Raw genomic sequence first — 25,276 nt, forward strand, 5'->3', positions numbered from 1 at the left:
ATGCCTCCCATATCCAGTATACATATCTAGTTTTGTGTGCATGTGCACAGTTATGTGCATGTGAACACACCTTATCAATTACATACACAAATAAACAAACAGACACACACATACAATTCTGCATTACACTAGTTACGAATGGCCAGCAAGAGACTACTCTATATCCCTTTCAAGATTATCCCTTCCCCTTTCCTCCACCTCCTCCAATAGAAGGCTTATCCTGTGCTATAGGATCTGTGAACCTCCCCTCCTCTCCAGTCCCAGCACTGCTGCAAGGATCATTGTGAATCAGGTAAAGATATGGTTGGAAGGAGAAAAGGGTGGAAGGAACAAAAATGTAATCCTAATACACTTTCCTTTCACATAAACGTGGATCAGTGGCATTTTCAAATTCTAAAAGTGTTCATCTTTTTGTCTGTTTGACTTCAGAAATGTCTCTAAATTCTGTCATGTTTTCACATATTGGCTTTTAAATAAATGTGTCAAAGCTAACCATTCATACAATTCGGTATTGTGACATACTTGTTACGGTACGTGGTGATTCACATGGACACATTTCTTAGGTGGAGCCCATCAGTTCAGAGGCTGGTGCTTAAGAGAATGGCAGCAATAACCATTCAGAGCAACAATTGCTTAAGTGATGTACTTACATGTCAAAGCACCACAAACACTTCCTTTCGTAATGGCAGTATTTTAGCTTTTGTGGTTTAACAAGAGTGCTATCCTAAAAGCATATCAAATGTAGGTAGAAATATAATTTTTTTTCGAGATAGACTGCAGAGTACTGTATATAGTTCAGAATGCAGAATCGCCTAGGAGCCTTCCCGTGTTAGACAGCGATGTGTTTGTGTGGGAAAGTTTGATATTGTGCTCTCATATGCTACCAACAAATCCTTTTTGCAGCGTATGGAATGCTTCTTCCGCTATGCTCTGTACAGTAGATCAAGCATTTAAAAGATGCACCATGGAATAAACAGATTGTGCGTATTACAGTGTATCGTCGTGCATATATTTTCCCCACATTTTCTTGCATTTTAAGCCAATGCTGTCTTCTTAGCAGCTGGAGAAATGCCATGTCTTTTCTCTTCTACGATATGTCTTGGCAGGTTTTAGCAATTTTTCTTTAACATGTGCACTTATGCTTAATATGTCAGAGTCAAATCAGAAGATCCATAAAATCCCCCTGACAACTGACACTTGGCTGGAGATTAACATCTGGTGCTAGCACAACCTGTGTTTATGTTTGTTTTTGTTGTTTATGGCTGTTAGGGATCACATGGCAAGTGGGAGTGACAGATGTAGGTTTTTATTATTACATCTAGTGCAGAGGTCATCAACTACATTTTTCCAACGGCCGGACTTTCAAATAAAGAAAATGAAATGTATTCATACCTAATATGCCTATTTTTGTTTGATATTTTTACTTTCTAACTTAATTAATGCTATATTTTTTTACATGTATTAGTGTGAGCAAACTCCTAAAATACATGGAAACTCCATAATGATAACTGGCTCTTTAACTAGAAAATGATGAGGAGTGATGGTTAAAGTATGTGATTATGGAAATGTTGTTTTAGTATGCAGTGTCCTGATTGGTGGAAAATGCTTGCTGAAAGAAAGGCCTGTTGTCAGGTCAAAATGTCACTAACAAAGAGGCTGAAGCAAATAGTTGATATAGAAAACCCAAGCTTTAATGATGAATGGACTGATAAACAGGCCACACATTCGTCTTGTAGCCTATGCCTCATTTGCAATGAAACGATGCTGTTGCAAAATAATACAACCAGCATCATCATCAAGAATGAAGAACGCGAAAATAACGATCGCGTCATTCACGTACATATTAAGTAGCCACTTGCATCTGTTTTGGACTTATAATACATCCATAAATTTACCGCTCCAGCGGAGAGGATGGTTTGTTTAGCCACCAATTAAGTTTACGAGAATTTTTCCAAATTTCAAGATTTGTGGCAAACTAAGATAAACTACCAGAACACATTTTTTCCTCTTCACATTTTCTGAATTCATGATTGTTCTGCGGGCTGGACTAAAAGCTTTGGCGGGCCGCCAGTTGACATGGCTGATCTAGTGTATGTGTGCATTTTCTTAAAGTTATAATCTTGAAGATCTCTGTTTTGTTGTCTTTGGCGGCACAGTAATTGCAGGTATGCTTTTGGATCTCACTTCCAGAGATCCAAACAGTTTACACCTGTGTGATGTCATTCAGTTGGCAGTTAAAGAGCAAGTCTGTCGAGTTAGCTCCGCCTGCCCTCTCTTGCGGAACAAACACTGCTGGATGAACGAAAACACACCACTTGTGATTGAATGACGCCACAGACACCCAATTCTTAATACTGCAAATGCAGGGGCAGTGGGCCACAGGCTTAATCACCATTGTGTTACCTCATCCTGTGATAGCTATTGATTAACAGGCATTTATTTCAATGAAAATCTATCAATCAGCGTGGGGAACTAGAGAGTTAGAAAGTCTAAATGCTCATGTCAAGATGAAGGCCAAGAGATTATAGTAGAGTAGGCTGATCTGGTCAAATAAACTAGAGAGAGAACACACATTCCAGAGATCATCTTTTGCCATTGGGACATGTATTTGCCATCATGCAGTTTCCCTTCATCAAGCTGAGTATGTGTGTGTAATTCTGGCCTGTGTGCAATAACAACACTTTTTTTTTTTTAAAGTATACATTATTATTTATTATTACATCTGCGTCCCCATTTCCGCTGCTTCACACACTTTATTTGCTTACGCTCCCATGGTTAAAGGAAATAAAACCGTTTTAAAATACATCCATGAATAAAACCAACCACATTCCGATTCTAACAACATATTTCCGTTTTATGCTGGTTAGGATAGGAACTTTTTTTAAAAGCCAGGCCTTGTTTGTGGTAGTGGACAGTATGGATACTGTCGAAGCTCAGCATCAAAATAACTGAACCACCCCTTTGTAAATTACAGGTCGCTAGATACATTGCCCTCACTTGACCAAGGTGCAAACAAACAAATAACCATTTTTTTCTTCTTATTTGCATATTACCATTTAAAATGGCAATATGCAAATAAGATTAAGATAATAAATCGTTATACAAGTACTTTTACTTTTAATACTTAAAGTACATTTCAACCACTACTTTTCTCTATCGATATGACGTGTATATCATTTTTGACACCTTGCTAATATGAAATAAGCTACTCAATAAATTAGATTATTGCGGAAACATTTACTTTCAAATCATACATCTCTGTGCATTTGCCTCGACTTGAGTAAATTAACCGGAGAGTCACTTTAGGTTTGATGGACATGTTCTTTCACAAGAGATCATAGAAGAGGGATACATAACTTACTCCCCATCCCCACTGCTTGCTCGTGTTTAATTGTAATATCTCTGTTGATCACATCCTCACTATAAAAGAGTCATCATGGTACAGCCCCTTCTATTTTCCCACTGCACCAAAAAGGTGCCTGTGTAACATGGCGACTAAAAAGTCTCTTTCAATAAAAGAAATGCTTTCAATCTTAACCCTTATAGCTTGCTAATACACTGTGCCTTCTGGCTTAATTGATGCAGTTAAATAGCAAATGGGGGGAATAGAGGATAGGCAACTCGCAAAAAAAAGGTGGCCAGCTGTAATGCCATTATTCAGTTGATAGTGTATTGTACGTTAAGGGTAGTAACAACTAAAAGTCTTGGTCAGCAGTATGGCCCTCCACTCGCTCACAGGCTTCACTTTACAAGGTAAACTTCACTAATTGACTGACTCAGTGTCTCAGCATTGCTTTTACAGGTTGATACAGAATCACATCCAAGTCCAGACAGCAGGGTAGCAGCAGGACTCATAAACACATCGTAATCAGCCCACTAAGAGGTGGGTTGCACTTAAATGGTTAGTGCCTCGATGGATACCCCTAATTTCACTGTATCGCAAGTCAAGAATCCTGTCTGCTTTATATACGGGGCTCTGACTTCCTAACTTCTTTTATAGTACAAAAGCAAGTCTTTCATTATCACTGATTAATAATAAAACAGATCAATAAACCAAACTATGAACCCTGTATCACATCAATGCTCTCCTGAATGGGGAAAAAAGAGTGTGTTCAGGACAGAAGAGCTCAAACTAATTTAAAGAGAGCTCAGTATTAAGATCGAAGAAGGCAAGGACTTCTACAGGAGAAAGATGGCGGTCAGACTACAGCAGAACAACACCAGAGAAGTGTGGAGAGGCGTGGGGAACATCACTGGTCCTGTTCAGATCTGCCATTAACATGCATCTTTGGTGATCAGATCGCAAGTGGACGGCTCTAAGTACGTCAGTTAGCAAAGTGTCTAAGCAAATTAACATATAGGCCGACACACGTAACTGGTCAGAAAATATTCTCCCTATTTTGGATGTATTGTAGTTTGTTGAGGATTTTGGTGGATGTACCGTGCAGAATGCTGTTGCAGTAATGAAGACGTGGATGAGCATTTCAGCCTGAGAAGGAGACAGAGGGTTAAAGGCGGGCAAAGTTTTTAAAATGAAAAAAAAAAACCGCTTAACTTGGAAAAAAGGCTCACTAACCAGTTTTTAGTGTTGCTGACTAAACAAAGGACAATCGTAATCAAGATTTTGACTGTACAGCACGTGGTGTAAGCACTCTAGTAAGCCATATTTGAAATAATTACAGGTTAGCTGCTTTTCATGTGACAATTATAATGACGTACATTTCAATTGCACATGAAAGGTGTCAAATCTCACCATTTCTATCTGTGCATATTTACAGTTCATCTATTAATGTGCTTAACACTTGCTCATCAAGCTCCCTTCCTGTTTCTTGAAGGAATTTTTGTAGTGTTTCTCCCCACAATCATGTCTTTCACTAGTGCCTGTTTCGAATAGGCACTAGTGCCGTGCCTATTCGAAACATGCCTGTTTGAAACCAGCCGATCACTTGGCCTCCAGTATTGTTGCTTGTAGCTTTCTCCAAAACCACTGTACCCCAAAATAACTAAACAGAAGGCCTCCTATACTACTGACTTACTTCGTACTTATACTACAGAGAAAAACATTGTACTACTACATGTACCTGAAACCTGACAGAGAAATGTTACTGGTTACATTGGAGATTCAGATTTTACTCACAAAAGATAAATTAAAATATGATGCATTATTATTCATTAAACTATCCAGAATTAAATTAGAGTTGAAAGCTCTGCCTTGAACAGACGTTAAGTAAATTTAAGTACATTGTGCTGAGATAATGCCTCTCTTTTTTCACTTGAAATAGACATTTGAATGCAGGGCTACTATGCAGTATTAATAGTAGTTTTACTTCAGAAATGGTGAAAAGTAAAGCAAGACACTGTTTGCCTGGGCCCCCCAAATCATTATACATTTGTATTATTATATTGAACATTTCAGTTAATCCAGTCTCTCTGCTTTACAGAGACATGTTTTGCACATGCGGGTCAATTCAGTTTGTTCATTGTAAAAAAAGAAATTCATTAATATTGAACGTGTTGAAATTGCACCAAAACTGTGATACTGCGTCTTTGGGTACCCAGCAATACACACTCCAAATGTAAAGTAGATTGTATGAACAGTTATTGAGATATTTTAAAGACAACGTACACGTTGAGGGTCTTCGCTTTATAGTTAGATTAGTGGCCGATTGAGTAAAGTGATTTCATGAGAATGGTAGTTATTATGTCCTAGAAGGCCACAGTGTTTGCGAGTGAGTAGGGTCTGATGCAAGCTTTAGGGGTAACAAGGGCAGAACATTTGAATCCAAATTGGTCATGTTTTTTCTTTCTCAATCTCTTGTTTTTCACATTGAATCAATATAATTGTTGTTGGGCTAATATTACTCTATATACAGTAAATACTGATACATTTGTCAGTGAAAGTGCTTGCTGTGACACAAAATGTAAACATGCTAATAGTGGCTGGCTGTAGCTGGAGGGCATGATGCTATTATGGTCACATTGCAGTGTTTGCAATGAAGAGTCTACTGGGTATCATTAGAATGGCTGAAAACAGCTATTATGCATATATGTGAAAGAGCAACATGAACCACGAGAGAGAGAGAGAGACAGAGAGAGAGAAAGAGAGAGTCCTTGTAAACATCGAGGCAGGTGAGCAGCTCAACAACTGCTGTGTTTTTGGGATTTGAATGCAGTTCATGACTGAGTGCCGCTCATATTCTCCTTGCCTCGCTTTTAACTCCATCCCCAGGTGCCGTACGGTGCATCTTTAATCAGGGCATGTCTGCCTTGACACCTTCCTGTCACCCGAACATGCTTCTCTGCAGCTGTGTGAAGAATAGTCATCAGGAGGTGACATGATGGAAGCTGTAACAGCCTCAATCACATAGCGAGACCAATCCCTGTTTTTTATATTACGCGTGTGTTTGTGTGTATCTGCATGTGTATGGGGGGCAATGCATGCATTTTAGTGGCAGACACAGCACCAGCTGTCTTTGATTTGATTGGGGACTTCCAACTTGACTGTATATGTCTGTCCCCGTGTTGATTGCCAAGGATAAACCTATTGCTGCTAACAAGCGTGGAGTCAAGCTGCCAGAATGAGAAAAAGTCATTTCCTCTCCTCTATTCCTCATCTCTCAGCAAACCTTGACATTTCCCAGCACACAAATGTGAAGTATTTCTTAAGTCCTTTCACGCCTCAGTTGACAAATTGGATCAACCTATCGGTTAACTTTCACAAGAAGAAAAGATAATACTTGAGCACATTTCTTAAAAATAAAACCTAAGCATGGTTGTCTTTACTTTTTTGACAACCTGTAACGCGTCACTTTTCTTCGCTGCTTGCTCGGACACACCTGCATGTTTGATTTTTTTCAAAAAGCAACTTCGGCTTAACTGAAAAATAAACACATAACCAAATTTTATAAAAAAAAAAAATTAAGATTATTTTATGGCCATTTTAGGCCTTTATTTGATAGGAGAGCTGAAGACATGAAAGGGGAGAGAGAGGGGTAATGACATGCAGCAAAGGGCCACAGGTCAGAATCGAACCAACGGCCGCTGCGTCAAGGACTGAGCCTGTGTACATGGGTCACACGCTCAACCACTCAGATTTTACAGGCATTAGGTTTTCATCCAAGAGTTTAAATAAAAATTTAAAAAATGTAATTGAACAAACTGTGATGCTACTAAATGTCCAGAGACATAATACAGCTTGTTTAGCATCCTTTTTTTACTCTGAAATAATGAAAAAGCAATGAAAAAAGGAGAGCTGAACTGTGTTGCTAATGAAAGGGAAAGAAAGGGTAAATGAATAAACTGTGGTTTAGAAAAGATAGAGAGCGGGCAGATTATGTTCTATCAGCTGACAAATGTACAAAATGCAACCCTGTCGACTACACTCCAATGTAGTAGGACATTCACACCCAAGCAGTTTTTCTATAGCAGGCAGTATATAAGTGGCATCCAGAACATGTTTGTCCTATTTTAACCATGTGTTTAAAGTAAAGAAATAAAAAAACAACTCACAATTAGTCATTGTCTTTAGGCTTTCTTACCAGAGGTTCAGTGTGAAGAACTGTACAGATTTGTCCATGACCTTTTTTTTTTTTTTTATCTTGACACAAATTATGTTAGAAGGGAGCAGCTAGCCTCAGTTAAAAGACAAAAAAGAGACTATTTTGAGGTTTAAAGGCGTCTTACAGAGCTTTTTAAACCATATCTCATTTTTGTATCTACACAAAAAAATTAAATACAGTAAGTGCAACATGCGTATGTGAAATATGATATTTATAAGTTGTTCAAAGGCTTTTTTGACAGAGCCTGGGTACTGTCTCCTGTTAATTCCAGTCTTACAGTGCTAAAGCTAAAACTTGTAACTCCTGTTAAGACAGACCACAGACATATTTCCTAATAGCTCCTTTTAAAATGACCAGCAGTACAGGTGCACACCTTAAAATCTCCAAGTTTCAGCCTCTTTGAGTATACTGTACTCTGGAGTCCCTTTCTGAGCTTGGTCCTATGTAACATGGTGCTGGGAGAGGTAATAGACACCGTGGGGGCATCAGTAATCCTGCTAGCTGTCCGAGGAACAGCCTTAGCCTCAAATCTCTGTTCTTTGTCCCCTCATAGTGACACAAGTCCGGCTTCAGCGTTGTCTCCTGAATGCTTAAGGTTGTACGGCATAGTGCGGTCTTAACAGACGCCAGGGGCAGCCATTTGGACCATCAACTAGTGCCTTCCCACCAGCGCTCAAGCGCATTGGGTCACAACGGGTTGCCTTGGCACCACCGGAGAATGGTTTCCTAGAACTGATTGGCTGTCAGGCTCAATCCATTCGCTGCCCCCAGGAGCATGTCTCCATGACCAATTTAAGAGGCAAGAGTCAGAGCCTTCCCACACTCTCTGCCTCAGAGAGAGAGAGAACAATAGTCATGTGTAGATGTCTGCCGATTAAATATACACTTGTTAAAAGGCTGTATCAAGCCACAGGTCATTGGCAATGCTCAGAGTTATTGATTTGAGGGATTTTTATTTGCTCAGCATTGTTGTGTTTTCTATTTTGAGTCTGTTTTGAACGGATTTTCTCTATGTTGGTGTAAAAAAGCAAAATTGCAACCTGAGAGATACTCAACTCGCCCTTCATGCTGTATTAGATAATCTATTGGCTTTGCTCAAGGCTGGACTGGCCATCTGGCATACCGGGCATTTTCCCGGTGGGCCGACGGACTTTTGGGCCGAATCGCTGATATAAATAGGCCTTTTTTTAATTTAAAATAATTAACATAAAAAAAAATAAAGAACTCACAGCGGCCCATTGGTTAATTTTCTTTATTGGCACTGGCCTGACACAATGAAATCCAGGAACCTCCTTCCCCACTCCTGGCCGCAAATTTACGAATCCCACTATGGCCACGCCTCTCGGCCCTGAGACGTGAGCTGTAATAGTTATGCTGGAAGTTTAGCATTCACGTTATAATGGACAAACGACCACCAAGTGCAAGGGAGGTGCAGAGAAATTAGAGGAGAAAAAGATTAAGAATCTACAGGCGGAGTCCTCAAAAAGTTCTGACATGTTTGGGGCTGTATAGCTGCTTCAACATCAGCATTACCTGAAGCCGAGGAGGAGGAGAGGTGGCTGGCTATAGAAGCAGAAACAACGATGTCAGGGAAGAAGACGAGGAGGAGGCGAGTGAGGAAAAGATGGAAGAGAGAGTAGATGACGATGTGGTAAGGACTAGACAAATTAACAGGGACTTTCAGGAAGGGAGGGAGGCTGTGTGTGTGTGTGTGTGTGTGTGTGTGTGTGTGTGTGTTCGTGGGTGCGCGTGCGTGTCACGTCATAACGATAACAAGCAGTTTGGCTGTAACATTAAAGTTAGTGGCTGTCAGGTAACCTAACTGCTTAAGCTTACATTGAAAATGCTAGCGGTTAGCCTGTTGGGTAGCTGAAAAGTGTGTGATCTATAAAATCAGTGTTGATTAGATAATACTTTTATTAATACTTTATTCATCCCACAATGGGGAAATTCACTTATTACAGCAGCAGTGTTTCCACAATAAAAACAAACCAACAAACAACCAAACAAACAGGCCAACAACAGACAATGTGCAAAAAACACTGAATGAATGTAAAGTGGCATTACAAAGTATTTAAGTAAAGTGAGGTGGGCAGTGCAAAAAAAATACTGTAATTGTAATTGATGTGAAATTAGATTGAAAAATATGTAATTACATAACAGCAAAAGTAATTAACCATAATATAAATGATATTTAAGTGTGACCATAATATAAATAATATTGAAAAAGTAAGTACTTGGAATGGAAAAAATATAAATACATTTGGAAAAATATAAATACAGATAATAACAAATATATACATAGGGCCATGCTGAGTGGTGGGTGATTGAGACAGGACCCGAAAAAAACTACAACATTATCGGGTGGTGCAGGTGTTGTAGAGTCTGACAGATTGATACAAGCATCAGTGTTCTTGAATGGCTTAATTAGCTCTTGTATTGGTGCTCTTTTCCAGGGCATATACTTCAGCTTTATTGTAGCTTTTGGGAAGGGTTATAGTTATGGTTACAGTATTTAGCAGACACTTGTGTCCAAAGTGACAAAATATGAATCTTACAATAGTTAAAATTAACAGTAAACTGTTTTTAAAGTTGCTAAGCCAATATTAAGCAAAATAGTAATAATAAAAATAATGACAATACAATATCAAATATCAATAATAAAAAAATTATAAAAATACCATAAATATACAAATCATAACTCTAAGAATGAATGAATTATTTAAGTGTAAGATCAACAGATAAGTCTTGAGTCCCCTCTTGAAGGATTCAAAACGATCACATGAACGCTGAACACTAGGCAACTCATAGAATGCACGCATATTTTAAGAGGACTGTCTGGAGGGAATTTGTCTGACCAATCACGGTGGGTGTGGGCCGCCTGGGCCAAAAATGCCAGGGCCGATTTTTTGTCCCAGTCCAGCCCTGGCTTTGCTCAAGTCTGTGGATACTTCCAGTTTAACTTAGATATTAGGTCATTCTCACCACTAGATTTCTCAGGATTTATATTTATTTTTAATGTTAAAATGGCCCAAGAAAGTTTCCCAATCACAGCCATGAACTAAAAAGTTAAACTAGCCATATATAATCATGATTCACGACTGCGCTGAATCTCCAGTTTTGATAGAAACTGACCATTTCCATAGGAAACATTAATCGTTTGCAGGAGGCCTTCTCTTCTCCTCTTGGAATAGAAACAGGGAAGGGGGTCACTAAGGGAGATCTGTGTTGTCTCAATTAGAAGAGGAGGCGTTTTTCTCACTGGGCCCTGCTCCAAGCCCAGCTGTGTACCTCCCACCGTGGGCTGAGCCTCTCCCTGCATACTGAAAACATTACTGGCCACAGGGCTCTGTGGGACTTCTCCTGCTCTCTTTACACACACCTTTTATTTAGAGATCTCAGATAACCAGAACCAGATAGTTTTAGATTGGGGGGGGAAGATGATTTCAGAATGCTAGTTAGCTTAAAAACTCACATAGCCATTCCCGGTTGAACGGGTACATACATACTTTTTCTCAAGTGTGTTTGTCACACATGAGTGGGCTTGAACTCACACGTAACACACAATCCACAGTTTCCATCATCATTATCATTATCAGCCACTTCCCCCACTCCCTATTTTCATTAGGCATGATGATGATTGCATGGTTGAGAAATCCACCCCCCCCACTCCCCCTCCCAAAAAAAAAAAAAAAAAAAAATGCAGCTTCCCTATATAATATTTCTAAAAAAAAACTAAATGCCTCAACATTCTTGCTATGACAAAGTTAAAACCTGACGAAGGAAACTAAAAGAAAAAACAAAAACACACTTAACACAAATAACTTAAAGTTACTTTTAAAAGATACTTTCACAGGCAATCGTTTATTTATTATAACAAAAACCTAGAATATGTACATCCACTCAAATACCAAGTGTCCTACTGAATTTGTAAATGTTGTTCTGTTCTGTTTAAGTATGCAGGTTTGCTAAGCTGAAAGTAAAATGAATAATTTCAATTCCTGAGTCAAAGGAGAGGGATTGCCTTTTTGTGAGTGGGAGCATGCTTTTGAGATCCAAGATAGCGGCATGAGTGGATAGAGAGGTGTGTATCCACACAGCAAATTGGCTTTGGGGTTGAGAAAGAGACCTCTGTTTAGCCTTCGTCAGTGGGAGAAATTGGTCACAGCTGGATTTCACTGGTCAATTTGTACGTTCAGATCTTGGGCGTGCTCTCTATTTTTTTGGTCTCACTTATTATTCCTGCTATAACTGGTCCAGGCACTTTATCTTGCAAGTAGATATTCAGGAACGCCTTTGTTCACTGTGTTTGCCACCTTAATACTTTTCATTTATTCACTCATACCTCCCCCAATCACATCTGTTTTGTTTTTTGTTTTGTTAGGGTTTATGTGTAAAATGGTAGAGATGCTAAAACGTCAAAGGATTCAGAGTATATTCACCGGTCAATTGGTGCGCGTGTGTATATAAAGTAAATATTTAACACTTCTGTGGAATTGGTATTTCTGTTGATCAGACATGGCTGAGGCCAATGACTCTTCCTCAGAACCCATCTTCTTTAGACGTGCTGGCAGCTCTCCAGCAGCTCAATCCTCAGTGTGAGTCCCTGAGATGGAGGACAGGGCACATGTTTGCAGGCAGATTGCACATTTGAGGGAATAAATTGCCTCATAAAGGACCAGACTCCACATTGTCTGTTCCACTCTATGTTCCTTTGCCTTTAAATATGTTTGTTGAGACCTGTCATCTGCAGTTTCTTTTATTTCTCTTCAAGGCCCACACATTTTGTGGTGTCTGGTGGCGGGGCTCAGACGGATGGTCTGTGTCCGGAAGTGAACATGTGGTAGTGTTTAGCTTTGTAATGCCGTGGGTTTTATGGATACCTTGAGGGAGATATCGCATGGAAGGCAACCAGGATAGCGATTCTGGGCCAGCAAACAGACTGGATGTCCAAGTGTTGGAGAACTCTTGTTATCACAGAGTTTCCCAAGGGCATACCTCAATCCAAGGCCCACGGAGAAGGCTTAACATGGATGCCAAGTCATCTTTAATAAGCCAAATCTGTGTTTGTTCAAACATTCATCCATTTTTTCAATGGTATTTCTATTAATTTGGTGACTCCTTTTGGCACGGAGCAAGCTATAACTCCCCCTCAGTTAATGGGATGTGTATCAGTTTCTCACCAGAGACTTCTCTTCATGTGGTTATGTTGGCTCCAGTGACTCTTTCATGTGTTTTGTTACAACATGATTTTGAAACACTTCCTCCTTGACATTCTTCTCCAGGCTCTTCACCTTTTTAAGTTAATGTATTACAGCAAATCAATGTGAACTACTAACTATTTATAATTCATTGGTATATTTTTCTTCTCAAACTTGCATGGCTCATATTAAGTCATAAGCATTTGACCCTATTATTTCCCTTAGAGAACCATCTGGCCCTAGAAGCAGCTATGCCGAAGATGAGCCCTGCATAATACAGTCGGTGTAAATCTCAGAAGCATGATAAATGATTGTGCTGCTGGTATTAGCTTGTAGTTAAGATTGTATTATCACTATGTATTGATCTGACAGCCTAACACACAAATTATATATCCCTATGTGATATGACTTTATCTTACCATCGAACTTTAGAGCAAGTACTGTGTGTGTCCTCTGCATATCTCGAGAACCGTTCATCCGATCTACTTCACACTTGGCAAGTGTATTGCTGGTTACCCAAAGAAGTAGATATAAGATATAAGAACAGCGCTCTGTGCAGCAGCGGGGCGGGACTTCAGTGCTCTGCGGACTGATTTGCGCGAGCATGTCTTCGCTCGGCTTTAGAGCTCTGCGTTTTTTACCTTTGCTGCTTTGGAGCTGACCAAATGTACCGATAAAATTAGATTCACCATCTTTTCTGAATCTGTCCATTCATTTATTAATTAGAGCAAACACATCCACCAAAAAGCATCTGTTAAAGAACTATTTTATTCTATCCAGCTATTCACCTCTTTTCTTCTCACCAGACACCATCATTTTTCTCATTAATGTGAAATGATTAGAAAGGAAAAGCAGTCCGGTGAAAGTTCACAAACACGACTTTGACACATAGCACTTTCTACAGTTACTGTGGTGTCCTTCTGATTTTAGGAGCTTTTCCCTCATCAACTTCTCACAGAACTTCATCTGAATGTATTATCATTTTCTGGGTTTTAGTTTTGGAAGCCTCTCGCCATCTCCTGTGCTGCGGCAAAATACCTCCGCTAATTCAATCTATGTAGCCTACTTTATAAGCACGGGGGTTATGTCAAAACAAGCGACTAATACACCTTTTTGGAAATCAATACCTCTGCTAAGTGTATTTCACCGTTGTTTCTGACCATGAGTAGCTGTGACTTGGTTGTGTTTTTAGGGCCACATTTATTGAGTACAACTACTAATTATGGATAGCTTAATGAATAATAATTTGTGAGTAAAATCTATATATGTAATGTAACCAGTGACCTTTGTCTGTCAGGTAAATTTAGAATGTTTTTCCCTGAAGTACAAGTACACAGTGAGTAGTATACAGTTGAGTTGCATATTTTTTATGTGCCTTTGGGGGCTTTTTAAAATGATTTCAGGGTAGGTTACAATGAGTTACAATAGTAATGTAACATAATTAAAAAAAATGTATATATCTAGACATCCTAATCCATCTGTAGCTGTTTGGGGCCAGGCCAACCATTTGATCTGTCCCGAACAGGCATGTTTTGAATGGGCACTAAACTAGTTGTACATAATGGCTTCAAGCCAACCAGCAAGCTGCCAAAAAACCCTCCCACATTGTGCCCATAACGAATGGCTATTTACTGAGTGATTGTTTAGGAGATTCCATTAACAAATATAAATCTGTGTACAAGGGATGGCTTTGTTGTCGGAGTATTACATTTTAGCCACTGGGCAACTTGTAAAACACGTTTAAATGTTGGCAAGGACTTTGGTCAGCTGCCATGGCCCTACACTGCTGGACAGGTTAAGCTTTCTATAACAGACACGCATCCGCGTGAAATGAACTCAACCTTATTATGATGCCAAGTGGAGGTTGCAATTTTTAATAACAACTTTTGTGTTTTGAAGACATTTTTAAACTTGCTTTATTGTTGTGGCCAACCACCTGGTTGAAATATGACACCTATAGTCATCCTCTCCACACACCTGGGACCCAGACTAGTGGCAGCTCGAATTTGTGCAAGCCCTCCAGGGCCCATCAGTCCGCATGCAGTGCTCAGAGGAAACATGTGACATGTGGCATAATTGAGTAAGCCAGCAAATACGATCAGCAGAAGCAAACTAGCAGAAATCAGCCAACTGATGCCACTACTCATTGCCCAGCGGGAGAGCTTTGAGCTGTATAGGATGGCCTCAGAAAGGAATGTGCCTGTTTCAGATTATTAAAGGCATTGGTTTTTCTGTTTAATTTGAGATAGCAGGTGGCCCTGGGGGTAAGATTGAAGACAACTGTGGCACTGACGAATGGGCTGAGAGCACCCTGCTGAGAGTGTAAGTTACTTAGGTAAGAGATTCAAGTGGCAGCAAAGAAAAGAGAATGGAGGTTTAAAAGAACAATTTAGTACCAAAAGCAGCTAAATTTCCCTTCTCAGTATAATTTGCCCTCTGACTGTGGACCATTCTCTAAGGGAGATCATTGTTTCCTCATGTTTTATTTTTGCTGGCTCTCCAGTTTCTTTGTCCAAGGCTTTTGCCATTAAAAGAATCCAGCATGATTCCTTGAGCCTCACTGGTTACTGACTCCGGGTATGTGAGTCAGGATATTGTGACTGTAATGTTGTTGCCGTTGGATTTATTTATGAAGCAATTCATATTCATTTTGGGTCTGTCTTATTTGGTGGGTTTGGAGGAATTCTGATAGAAAATTGCACACACTAAAATGTGAAATGTAGTCATCAACAAAGCCTTACCCTGGAAATTGGGTTTTTATTTGTTTCATTTAAAAGCAGATGAACACAACAGTAAGCAATTGGGGATCTGTGTTGATACCAACCAATGTTTTACTAAGTTCAACCTCCTCTAAGTTACCAGATAAAGCTGTGCAATTATCTTGAAAAAGCAATTGCCACTGTAATTGAAACGTGACTTGGTGTTTGTCAGTTCAAAATTCATGTATTGCATGTCTGGACCTATATTAGATCAGTAGTCACAAAATTGTACCCCCTTTAACGTAAAAATAAATTAATGTGTCATTAATGCTTTTAAGTGGTATAGAGTCGTAAGAAAGACAGTACCGTTAACGTAAGTAATGCCATCTTGGGAAAACAGTCCGACCAGTCAAACGACGAACGCCGTGCAACATGAGCTGAACTGTCATGTGGAATCTCCCATGGTCCGTTGTTGCCGGAAGAAAGCACTGAGCGCATAAGAGAAGCACCGAACAAACGTAATTCCTATCGACCCATTGGGAAACCACGGACCATGGGAGAGTTCGAGTGACAGTTCAGCTTGCGTTCGTCGTTCAAATGGTTGTGACTGTCTTTCTAAACTGTCTTTTTAATAAACTGTCTGTACACTTACAGTTCTCAATGCATAGGTTTACATGTAGGGACCCTCATTATGCTACCGTGGAAGTGTGGTGCTATTTCGAGCCTTGTTAGTGGTATAGAAATAGCGATTTCTATTAACTTTGCCCATGCCCCGACTACTAGCGTTATAAGGTAATTAGCGGTTTGCAATAAAACTGGTTACATTCGATTAGCATGAAAACATATCCCAGATGTGTTATTGACCCCTAGGTTCATTTTGCACCGGATTTGTCCTTTAATATCGGACCATTTCTTTTTAATTTGGGCCACAGTCCGACCTCTGAGGCTGTGGCATTAACTGTGTCTGCAACATGTTGTCACTCTACAGCTTTGTTGGCATTAGTAATGCCCACACTGTGCCCTCCAAACATATTTTCCTCTTTTCCACCTCTCTAACAAGAGCTACAGCTTCACATTGAGTGAAAGTCCTTTGCTTTGTTTTCCTCTGTGTGCATGATGTCGGTATGGATAAATATTAATTTGGGTGGTTTCACTGACTATGTAAGGGCAATTATGGGCGTGACATGAAGCCACCAAGCTGCGCCACATTTAGAGTCGATTGTGATTCATAAAGGTAATCCGGTGTTGGACGTGCGTGCACAGGGTTTTATAAATCCGAATATTTTCGTCCGTACGGCACTTATGACGCAAATTTGCCGCACAGTTTTATAAATGAGGCCCCTGATCTTGACAAAGATTGAATCAAAACACTGTCTCATGAAAGTGAAACAAAGTGTGTGGGATTAATCACTTAATCAGGGACTAATTAACAGGTTGTGGCCTGTTTTTGGCTAGACGCTCCTGCCTTAATGCATGTATAAATTCTAAAGTCCACCGTTTTACCTTGTTGCTCTTGTTAACAAAAAGAAAAGTTCAAGACATTGGCTGATGTGCATCCCTGAGCTCCACTAAGTATGAAGGTGATACACCACGTTGTATGTTGCAGTCAGAGTAGACTTTAAGTTAGAGTGCAGAGTCTTGTCAGCCCCGGCGGAACATCCTCAGATGTTGACAGAAAATCAAACCATACTGCCACATGTAACATTGGTACATACTTGCCCCCTTTGTAGCCCTACTTAATACAGTAAACAACTGCTTCCCTGATGTCGTGTGTTGACAGAAAGCACTAGAGTTAGGCAGGTGCCTTCAGCATTCCTTCTCCTGGCTGCCCAGGAGATGTTGCCTCTTTCATTGTTTCTTCAAATATGCAAGCCAGCGCTAAGGGAACAGATTGTTTGTTCTAGATTTCCTGGGAGACTCCCACCTTGGGCTTAAATAGAGCAGTTTTGATGATTAGCAACACAGTGTGCTGCCTCTCCCATAAACCATTGGGAGGAAAGGGGAGGGTCTAAGGAATTTTCCAGTTCAAAATGTTGACATTTTGTTCCCTACATGGGCACATACTGTATATGTTTAGCGCTTGGTGATATTGAAGTGTAAGTGAAGAGTAATACACGCTGACATATGGTGTTTCCCCAGAGTGCGGCCTCAATAATGTCTCCATTATGAAAACAAAGGTCTCTTCATTCTTGGACCAATTTGTCTATTGTGCTCAGTCACAGAGACTTAATGCCATTTTCTGAGATTATAAGGGGTAACACAATTATCTCCTTGGCTCTAGCGAGTTGACAGAGAGGGCCTAAGGGAAGGAGCTGTGCTTATCAACCATCTACCCACTGTCACAATGACAGAAATGTTGGCACACAAACAATTCAGGACTGTGCTCTGATTCTAAGGCTAATGATATTGCACGATATGTAGTTCTATCGTAATGTTGAAGGTGGCTGGCATCAAGTTATACCACAGGTGCAGTGGCCTTACGAATGCAAGACTGGATATAAAGAAAATAATTTTAATGTTGCCATTTAGCCCATTTTAGCAATATGGTATGTGAGTGCAATTATTGTGTATGTATTTGATATAACAACTTGTTTAATACTGGATATTCAAGGATGGCTGAAATTTTACACTGAAACATTTTATTAGTGTATTATTTGAATGTAGGATGCATCACAAGGTTGATCGGATAAATGGCCTACCAAATATTTCACAAGTAGTAGCTCAAAGAGTAGCTAGTTTGTTTTTGCTTTTTATTAAGATGAGTGTGCTGTCAAATGCTGAAGTTTTCTGATATGGAAACTATAGTTTTTAATTGCTTTATGCCATCTGTTGCTGTCATACACATTTTTGCCTGGCAGCTTATGCTTTAAGATGTATTTAAATTCTACTAATGTAGGTAAATTATTTATTTCACTTTGTTGTTGGAAGTTTTGAATTTTCTTTTGGATATCATTTAATTCTTGCTTTTCTGAAGTGCTGAAAGCAGTCACTGTAACATTTTGATTAAGTAGCATGCTGTACAGTCTTGTTACATTGCATATAATTACAAAAATGTTGATGTACTGTAGTGATTTAAAAAATATTGTTGTTTTGTTTTTCCTGCAGTGAAAAAAGACGTGAAAGATGAGACTGATGACAGAATGCAACAATTCAAGAAAAAGGCAAAAGAGCTTCGCATTCTGGATGCAAAAACGGCACAGAATCTTTGTAAGTATATACTGTTATGTTTTTTTTATTGTATTTTATATGTATTTTACAGCCAATAACAACATGTTTAACACCATTAGTTCATGCAGTACTATATTCTTTTTAACCATGACCTTTTATGACAGAAATGTCAATGTTATTTTCCATGACACCCCAGGCCTTTTCATACCCCCCTACTCAACCAAGCTGTTTGTGGGAAACAAACAGTAGAAAGCCCTCAACATTGATAGTGTTTAACTGAGACCTTTGGGGAAATGTTTTCTTGGCAGTTGTTTAGTGGTCACTACAAGTGCATATAGATTGTCACCAAGCTTCCTGTCTGTTATCATGTGTAAAGCAAATTCCTATTAAAACTGAGCACTAAAGCTACATGTACAGTACGCTTTTTGAATCCCCAGGAGCCTAAGTGGACTAAATGTGTAGTTGATACTGGTGTGCAGTTCTTACCTCATCCTCCAACCGTTCCTTTATTTTGGTGTTGTGGAAGGAAAGGTTTTTCGGTTGGGAATCATTTCTGGTTTGATGCAAATGCTCTACAAAAACTCTCTGCCTTAGAATTTCACTAACAGCTCAACCCCTGCACCTTCTCTCTTCAATTTAAACATATTTGATCCCAAATCCATGAAATGTATGTATCTAGGAATCCATTACACAAAGAATTTGAGTGAGCAGTTTCCCCAACTCTTTGGGATTTCATCTGCAGCCTTGATAACCCTTACCCCAGAGAAACAATGTATATGATAACACCCCATGAAATATGCATGTCAAATGCTAAGATTACAGGTCACCCACCTTGCACTCCATCCTCTTTGTTTATCCATGTTTTTCTTACCTTTCTTCTTTGTGAAGGACAAATAGAGGGGTATGCAATGGCATACTGTAGACTGGGATGAGTGTACGTTTGGGTGGATACATTCCTGTACACCGTGGATGAGGACTGGAATAAACTACTATGTCAAAATAAGCTGAGGGATGCACACACATCACAGAAACATGGGCAATTATTTGTGCTACCAACCAATTCCCTTCCTGTGTGCAGGTAATATCTTACAATGGCTTCATATTCTTGCCTTATCTATAAAGAGGCCAGATGAATGAGTTCATCAGGCAAAGTATTGGGGTCTGATGTCGGGAAGGGGCATGTGGCATGAACATAAGGATGACATATAAGCGTCTGTGTGTAAATCTGTATGTGTGTGTGCATGTGAGCTTGTGTGCACATTTGAGTATGTGCCAGTGTGTATGGGCTGTGACAATGTTGATAGGTGTCACTGCCATCTTTGATTACAGCCCCAGCAGATGGGCTTTGAATTTGACAGGAAGCAAAAATAAGTGTAGAAAATCTCACCTCCAGAATGGCAATGTGTGGTAGGCATGTGGTCCTACACAGCTACACAGCTCCCCCGGGTAGCCTTGACACATACGGAAGCATCATAGATCATATTCAATGCCTGCTCCACAACCCTTTTAAGCTCCCTTTTCAATTTTGATGTATTGGTATAGAAGGTTCAGTGACTGGGAAGGGTAGCGGGACAAAATTAATGATTGTGATGCGAGTGTCACTTTATGTATTCTGGTATAATGATTATGCATGCAGTACTACTGTCTGATGAATTGTGTCTACCTATTTGTCTGTCTTTCTGCCTGCTGTTTGTCTATTTAAAAAACAGCTTTTACAATGAGCTGCAGGTGAGCATTTGACTCGTGGCTGAGCCCTGAATAAAGAGAATTGTAGTTGTCAAAATAAGATAAGATATACATAGCATAGATAAAATAAATCAATTTTGACTCTATGATCCTCCTTTGGGGATGATTACATTAGTTTGGAAACAAACATTAGACCGACATTGTGGTCAGTTTCCTTTATATTAGTGGATAAACCATGAAGTTGTGAATGAAAGGAAACCGAAGAGTAAGTACACTGAGTAAAATGAAAATATATGGCTTCTTTAAGTACTGTAGGTGAAAATTATAACATCCAGCATTTTAAACCTGAGAGACAGAACATGATTGAGATTAAATTATTCGATCCACACACTATAGAGGAGCATAGAGCTGGGTACAGCAATAAATGCCCAGTTCTTAATGACAACCCATTTTTTAATTGTACAATTTCTGAGTGGCCTATGAAGAACAATTATATTCTAAAAAAATGTATTCAATGTTATTATTACAAAGTTATTATTATTAAATCATTAGCGATCAGTACATAATCTGTTGCCTTGAGAAGTTTTGGTGGTACAACAGGAGAAGGAGCCGGATTGGACATTTATATATGGTATAGGGTGTACACATTTCTTTTTCTGCAATCTTTAATAAAACAATCGCTTACACATACTGTAGTCTTGAAATGTTAAAAAATCAGTGAGTTCAGAAAAGTATACTCATAAGAAATTAGGCCAGAAGTGTACCCTGTGAAAGCAAACTTCACCAGACAGTGTCTGATTTTTAAGACGTCTGATGTTTAAAAGAAGAGTATGAGCCAGTATAAACCAAGCAGAAAAGTGTACTCTCTTTATAAGTTTGACGGAATTTAACTTATAATGTGTTAACTTGAGTTTTTTTATATATATATGTAAGGATCTATATTGAAGCAATAGACACATACTTATAATAGATTTATGCCAGTGTTAGCAGTCTACAGTATGTGTGTACTGAAACGTAGCATATATTAAATCATTATGATCAATTGTGATAGTACAAGTTCACACTATTAGCTAACTAATTATAAGCACAGTGACTTCCCAAGGCAGCCTACAGGTACTGCAACTAATGTGAACTCTTATTAATTGTGTAATGTTAAACAATGGTTTAACTGGTGGATGTGCAGTTGCAGTCTTTTGCCATAATGTGCACCAAAACTGCATTAACACACCTCAATCTGCACCACTTTGCTCAACTTGGCACATTTAGGTTAGTATGCAGCAAGGGAATAACCAAACAGGTGCAGGGTGACCACACCCATCACTGATAGACCATATAGCAAGTAAAGATTCAACTCCTAGATAGCAGCAAAAGTTGGATTTTCAGACTGCCTCTTCTCCCCCATCTGTATCAACTTCAGTTTGCAATCTACAATATATCCCAGGACCACTTTTGACAACCCTTCCCCCAAGAGAACCTTGTATCCAGCTGTTGGTTTCATATGAAGGGGATATATGACATATTGAAAAGACACTAATACATGTATAGCGTTTAAACATCAAACAAGGATGACATGATCAGGGACGATTCCAGGATTTTTTAAGTGGGGTGGCACAGGGGGGACCAATCAGTCAGCTTAATCTATATATTAGACAGGATAAAACAACACAATGCAATTATATTAAATAAAACATCACATTCATTAATAATTTCACTTGTTTTCACTTTAAACATACACATACAATACACGTTTTCTATAGGCTGAGTCTGCCAAAAAAAAAAAAAAAAAAAAAAAAAAAAAAAAAATATATATATATATATAAATTCAGTGCTGGTTCCATGGTATCAGAATTTTGGAAAGTCATCATGGAAACATTAATTGGTCATGTGACAATGGCTGGGAAAATTGGCAGAACAGGCAGCCTAGTGATAGTACTCTGATCCAATGGAAATCCCCGGGGGGGGGCAATCATATTTCATTGAGGGCTGGATGCCACCCAGGTGCACCCCTTCTAGCCCCTGGGTATTATCCATTTGATATAAATGCTCCCCAATCAAGAAGATGTCATGCTAATTAGGAAAGAAATATATAAATGTAGATTACCAACAGAAAAAGAAAAAGATGAGCAATGCTAGTTCAACTTCAGTTGTACAGTTCTGAGTCACCAGAAACTGTACACTGTGAAGCCAGGAAGGTTAATGTTAAGTAAATAAAGATAGATATTATTACCTCACCTCAAAAGCAATAATTGTGATATGTCATGACTATGTTTAAGTATATTCAGTAAATCGTCTGTGGAATAAATAGTAATAGATTGACCAAAAAAAAAAGATGCACTACCTCTCCGTGCTGCACGTCAAATACAGACATCAGGTCCCTCTGCAGCGGCAGTATAGCAGCTGTTGAGAGAGTCTCCTCCAACTCATTACCAAACCTCCACCTGTGACTTCCACCTGGATACACTATCAGCTCCAATTTCCACTGTAGGCACCCCACCTGGAGAGTGAAACACCCACTAGACTGTCTGTCCCCTGAGGCCAATTCAATGTACTTGTATCCACCCAAAAAAAACTTGTAGCCCTCCCAATGACACCATTACTACTACCACAAGCACAACTGACTTATATGTATTAACTTACTATTATTATTATTATTATTATAATTATGGTTCACCTTTTAAGACTTTGTATGTTGTATGACTTTGGCACCTTTCTCTATTACTGTTAAATCTTGATGTTTTCCTTCCCAATTTTTGTCAGGGTAACACAAACTATCCTGTTGAGGGCCAGAAAGTGTATTAGTTTTTCCAAGTGACAAGTTAGGTCTGTGGTCATTTTGTTTGAGTAGTGATGAGTGCTGAAATGTCTCTTTGAACCCTGCGGTATAATAAAAAAAAGTAGAGGAAATGACTCTCTTCTCTCTCCATCACAACAGCAATTTTCTTGGGCTCGTTCCGCCTGCCTTATGAAGAGATCCGGGACATTGTGCTGGAGGTAGACGAGGAAAGACTGAGCGAATCACTCATCCAGGTAAGACTGATGTGCAGTGTGGTGTGTTAGTTTTTTCACTATCACACACACACACACACACACACACACTTATTTTTACCCTCTGAAAAATGTGTGTGTGTGGCAGAGAGGGTGAGAGCGACTTTCTGTACACGTTCACGTGAAAAGATCATTTTTGAATTTCAGTGTCTGGCGGACAGATTGGTGACCCCATTTTACACCTGGTATGGTCTGTTTTTGGCACATGTCTGTCTCCTCATTCTTATGTGGACCATAGAGACCCCCCATTCATCCTGTTATAATAGATGATGAAGGACAAGGCTTGGCAAAGTCTCCCCAACTCCACCCTCCTTTCCTCTTGCCTTTGTCTTAAACCATAATTGATGAGCTTCCTAAAGGCTACTTGTTGTTGCTCCAATTTTATTTTTGTTTTTCTTGTCTCAGAAAGCTTTAATTGAAAGCTGTGTGTCTGAGGTGAAGAAGCATCGCTGGACAGCGTGAGCCTCAATTACACTAATAACTGATTCCTGCACTGTCCTTGTGTTAAACACACATCTTGAGAGATGCCCTGCAGGACTATTATTTTGAGCTGTGATAACCTTTAATTGACTAGCAATCTGGCAGAAAGTACAGTGTGTACGTTATGAGATGGCAGACCCCCCTCTGCTTTGTGAAGGAAGAAGAAAGTTAAAGTGTTGACCTTTTCCCACCTTCAGGCTTTCCACAACAAAGTAGAAATAGTGTATATCTGCCAACGAGGCAGCTGTGGCCCCATCGCATCCCCACTAGGGCCTCGTTGCGCACAGCACCGAACAAACGGTTGGACTGGCTTAGAATATTCTGGTTTGCTTACACCGGAAAAAGAACCAGTCCATCCAATATCAAACAGCTACCAATAAACTGACCTTGACCAAGCCACCGACTCCAATCCGTTATCAATACTGAACTTAACACTTGAATAGTTGAAACTCTTTGACTAATTTCTCAAGGCTGTTACTGTAGGTAATCTCAAAGTCCTTGGCACTGAACCAAGGTACTGATAGAAGTTGTGATAAACAAATCATAGCTAAACCTAACCAACAATTACAGATGATTAAAAAAATAAATAAATACACAATCCATTTACAGATAATCTCAGTGATGCAGTCACTATGATACAGGCATCAGCTGTAACCTTCAGTCTCTTTTTGTTTAAAAAAAATCCATGTGACCCAATGCGTGCCAGGTGGTCAGGGATAAGATAAGAAATTGGTCACATGTATTTTGTATTTTGTGAGGTTTTCTATTTATCACCATTACCTCTTCCATCTCCCTCCTTAATAAATGTGAAGCATGACAATAAAGCTGCTAAAAAAGATGGAAGGCTCAACAAAGCTCACGACAACAAGTATGTGAGTCAGCGTAGGCATCTGGGAACCAAGCTAATGTCACAGAGTCCATGGGGAGGCGAGAGGACCAACTGAGTTAACTTATCGGTGCAGAAGGAGCCCACATCTGGCAAGTGTGTCGCGGCTGGTTAGATAACGATGCTAAAGACAAAGTAAAGCCTGGACTTGACAAATAGGACAACACTTAAATTATTTTTTTATTTACTTCCAATATACCGTGTCAGTGTTTTTCCCTCCTTTGAGTGTAGTGTTTACCTATAATTGCTCAGTTAACCTGCAGTGTTTCTCAGTTTAGATGTGCAACAATAATAATAATTCACCCATAGCTTTAATTTTGTCTTGCAGTTTTGCTCTCACTAATATTTTACAGTGTTAGAGTATTTACAATGGGTAGATCGCTTGAGAATAAAACATAAACAGATACTGTGTATACTGTATATGAAGGCTTCTCAGAAACGTTTGAGTGGTAATGTAGGCTTTCTCCTTTTGAATTTGATTATAACCTAGTAATCATTTAATGGGACAAAAGTACATTTGACTACGACCTCAGATCAGACAAGACACCACGC

The 25,276-nt window shown here is 39.4% G+C and overlaps 1 protein-coding gene across 1 annotated transcript in view; it reads left to right on the forward strand.

Annotated features, from left to right (window-relative positions):
- The window catches only part of diaph2 (diaphanous-related formin 2), a 410,316-nt gene that overhangs the window by 211,899 nt on the left and 173,141 nt on the right, over positions 1–25,276 (forward strand). The window contains 2 exon segments of the mRNA XM_028589075.1: positions 18,565–18,666; positions 23,246–23,340. Of these exon segments, the coding sequence (XP_028444876.1) occupies positions 18,565–18,666; positions 23,246–23,340 (197 nt within the window).

This window comes from Perca flavescens, chromosome 10, assembly GCF_004354835.1.
Source record: "Perca flavescens isolate YP-PL-M2 chromosome 10, PFLA_1.0, whole genome shotgun sequence".
In the NCBI taxonomy this organism is placed as follows: domain Eukaryota; kingdom Metazoa; phylum Chordata; class Actinopteri; order Perciformes; family Percidae; genus Perca; species Perca flavescens.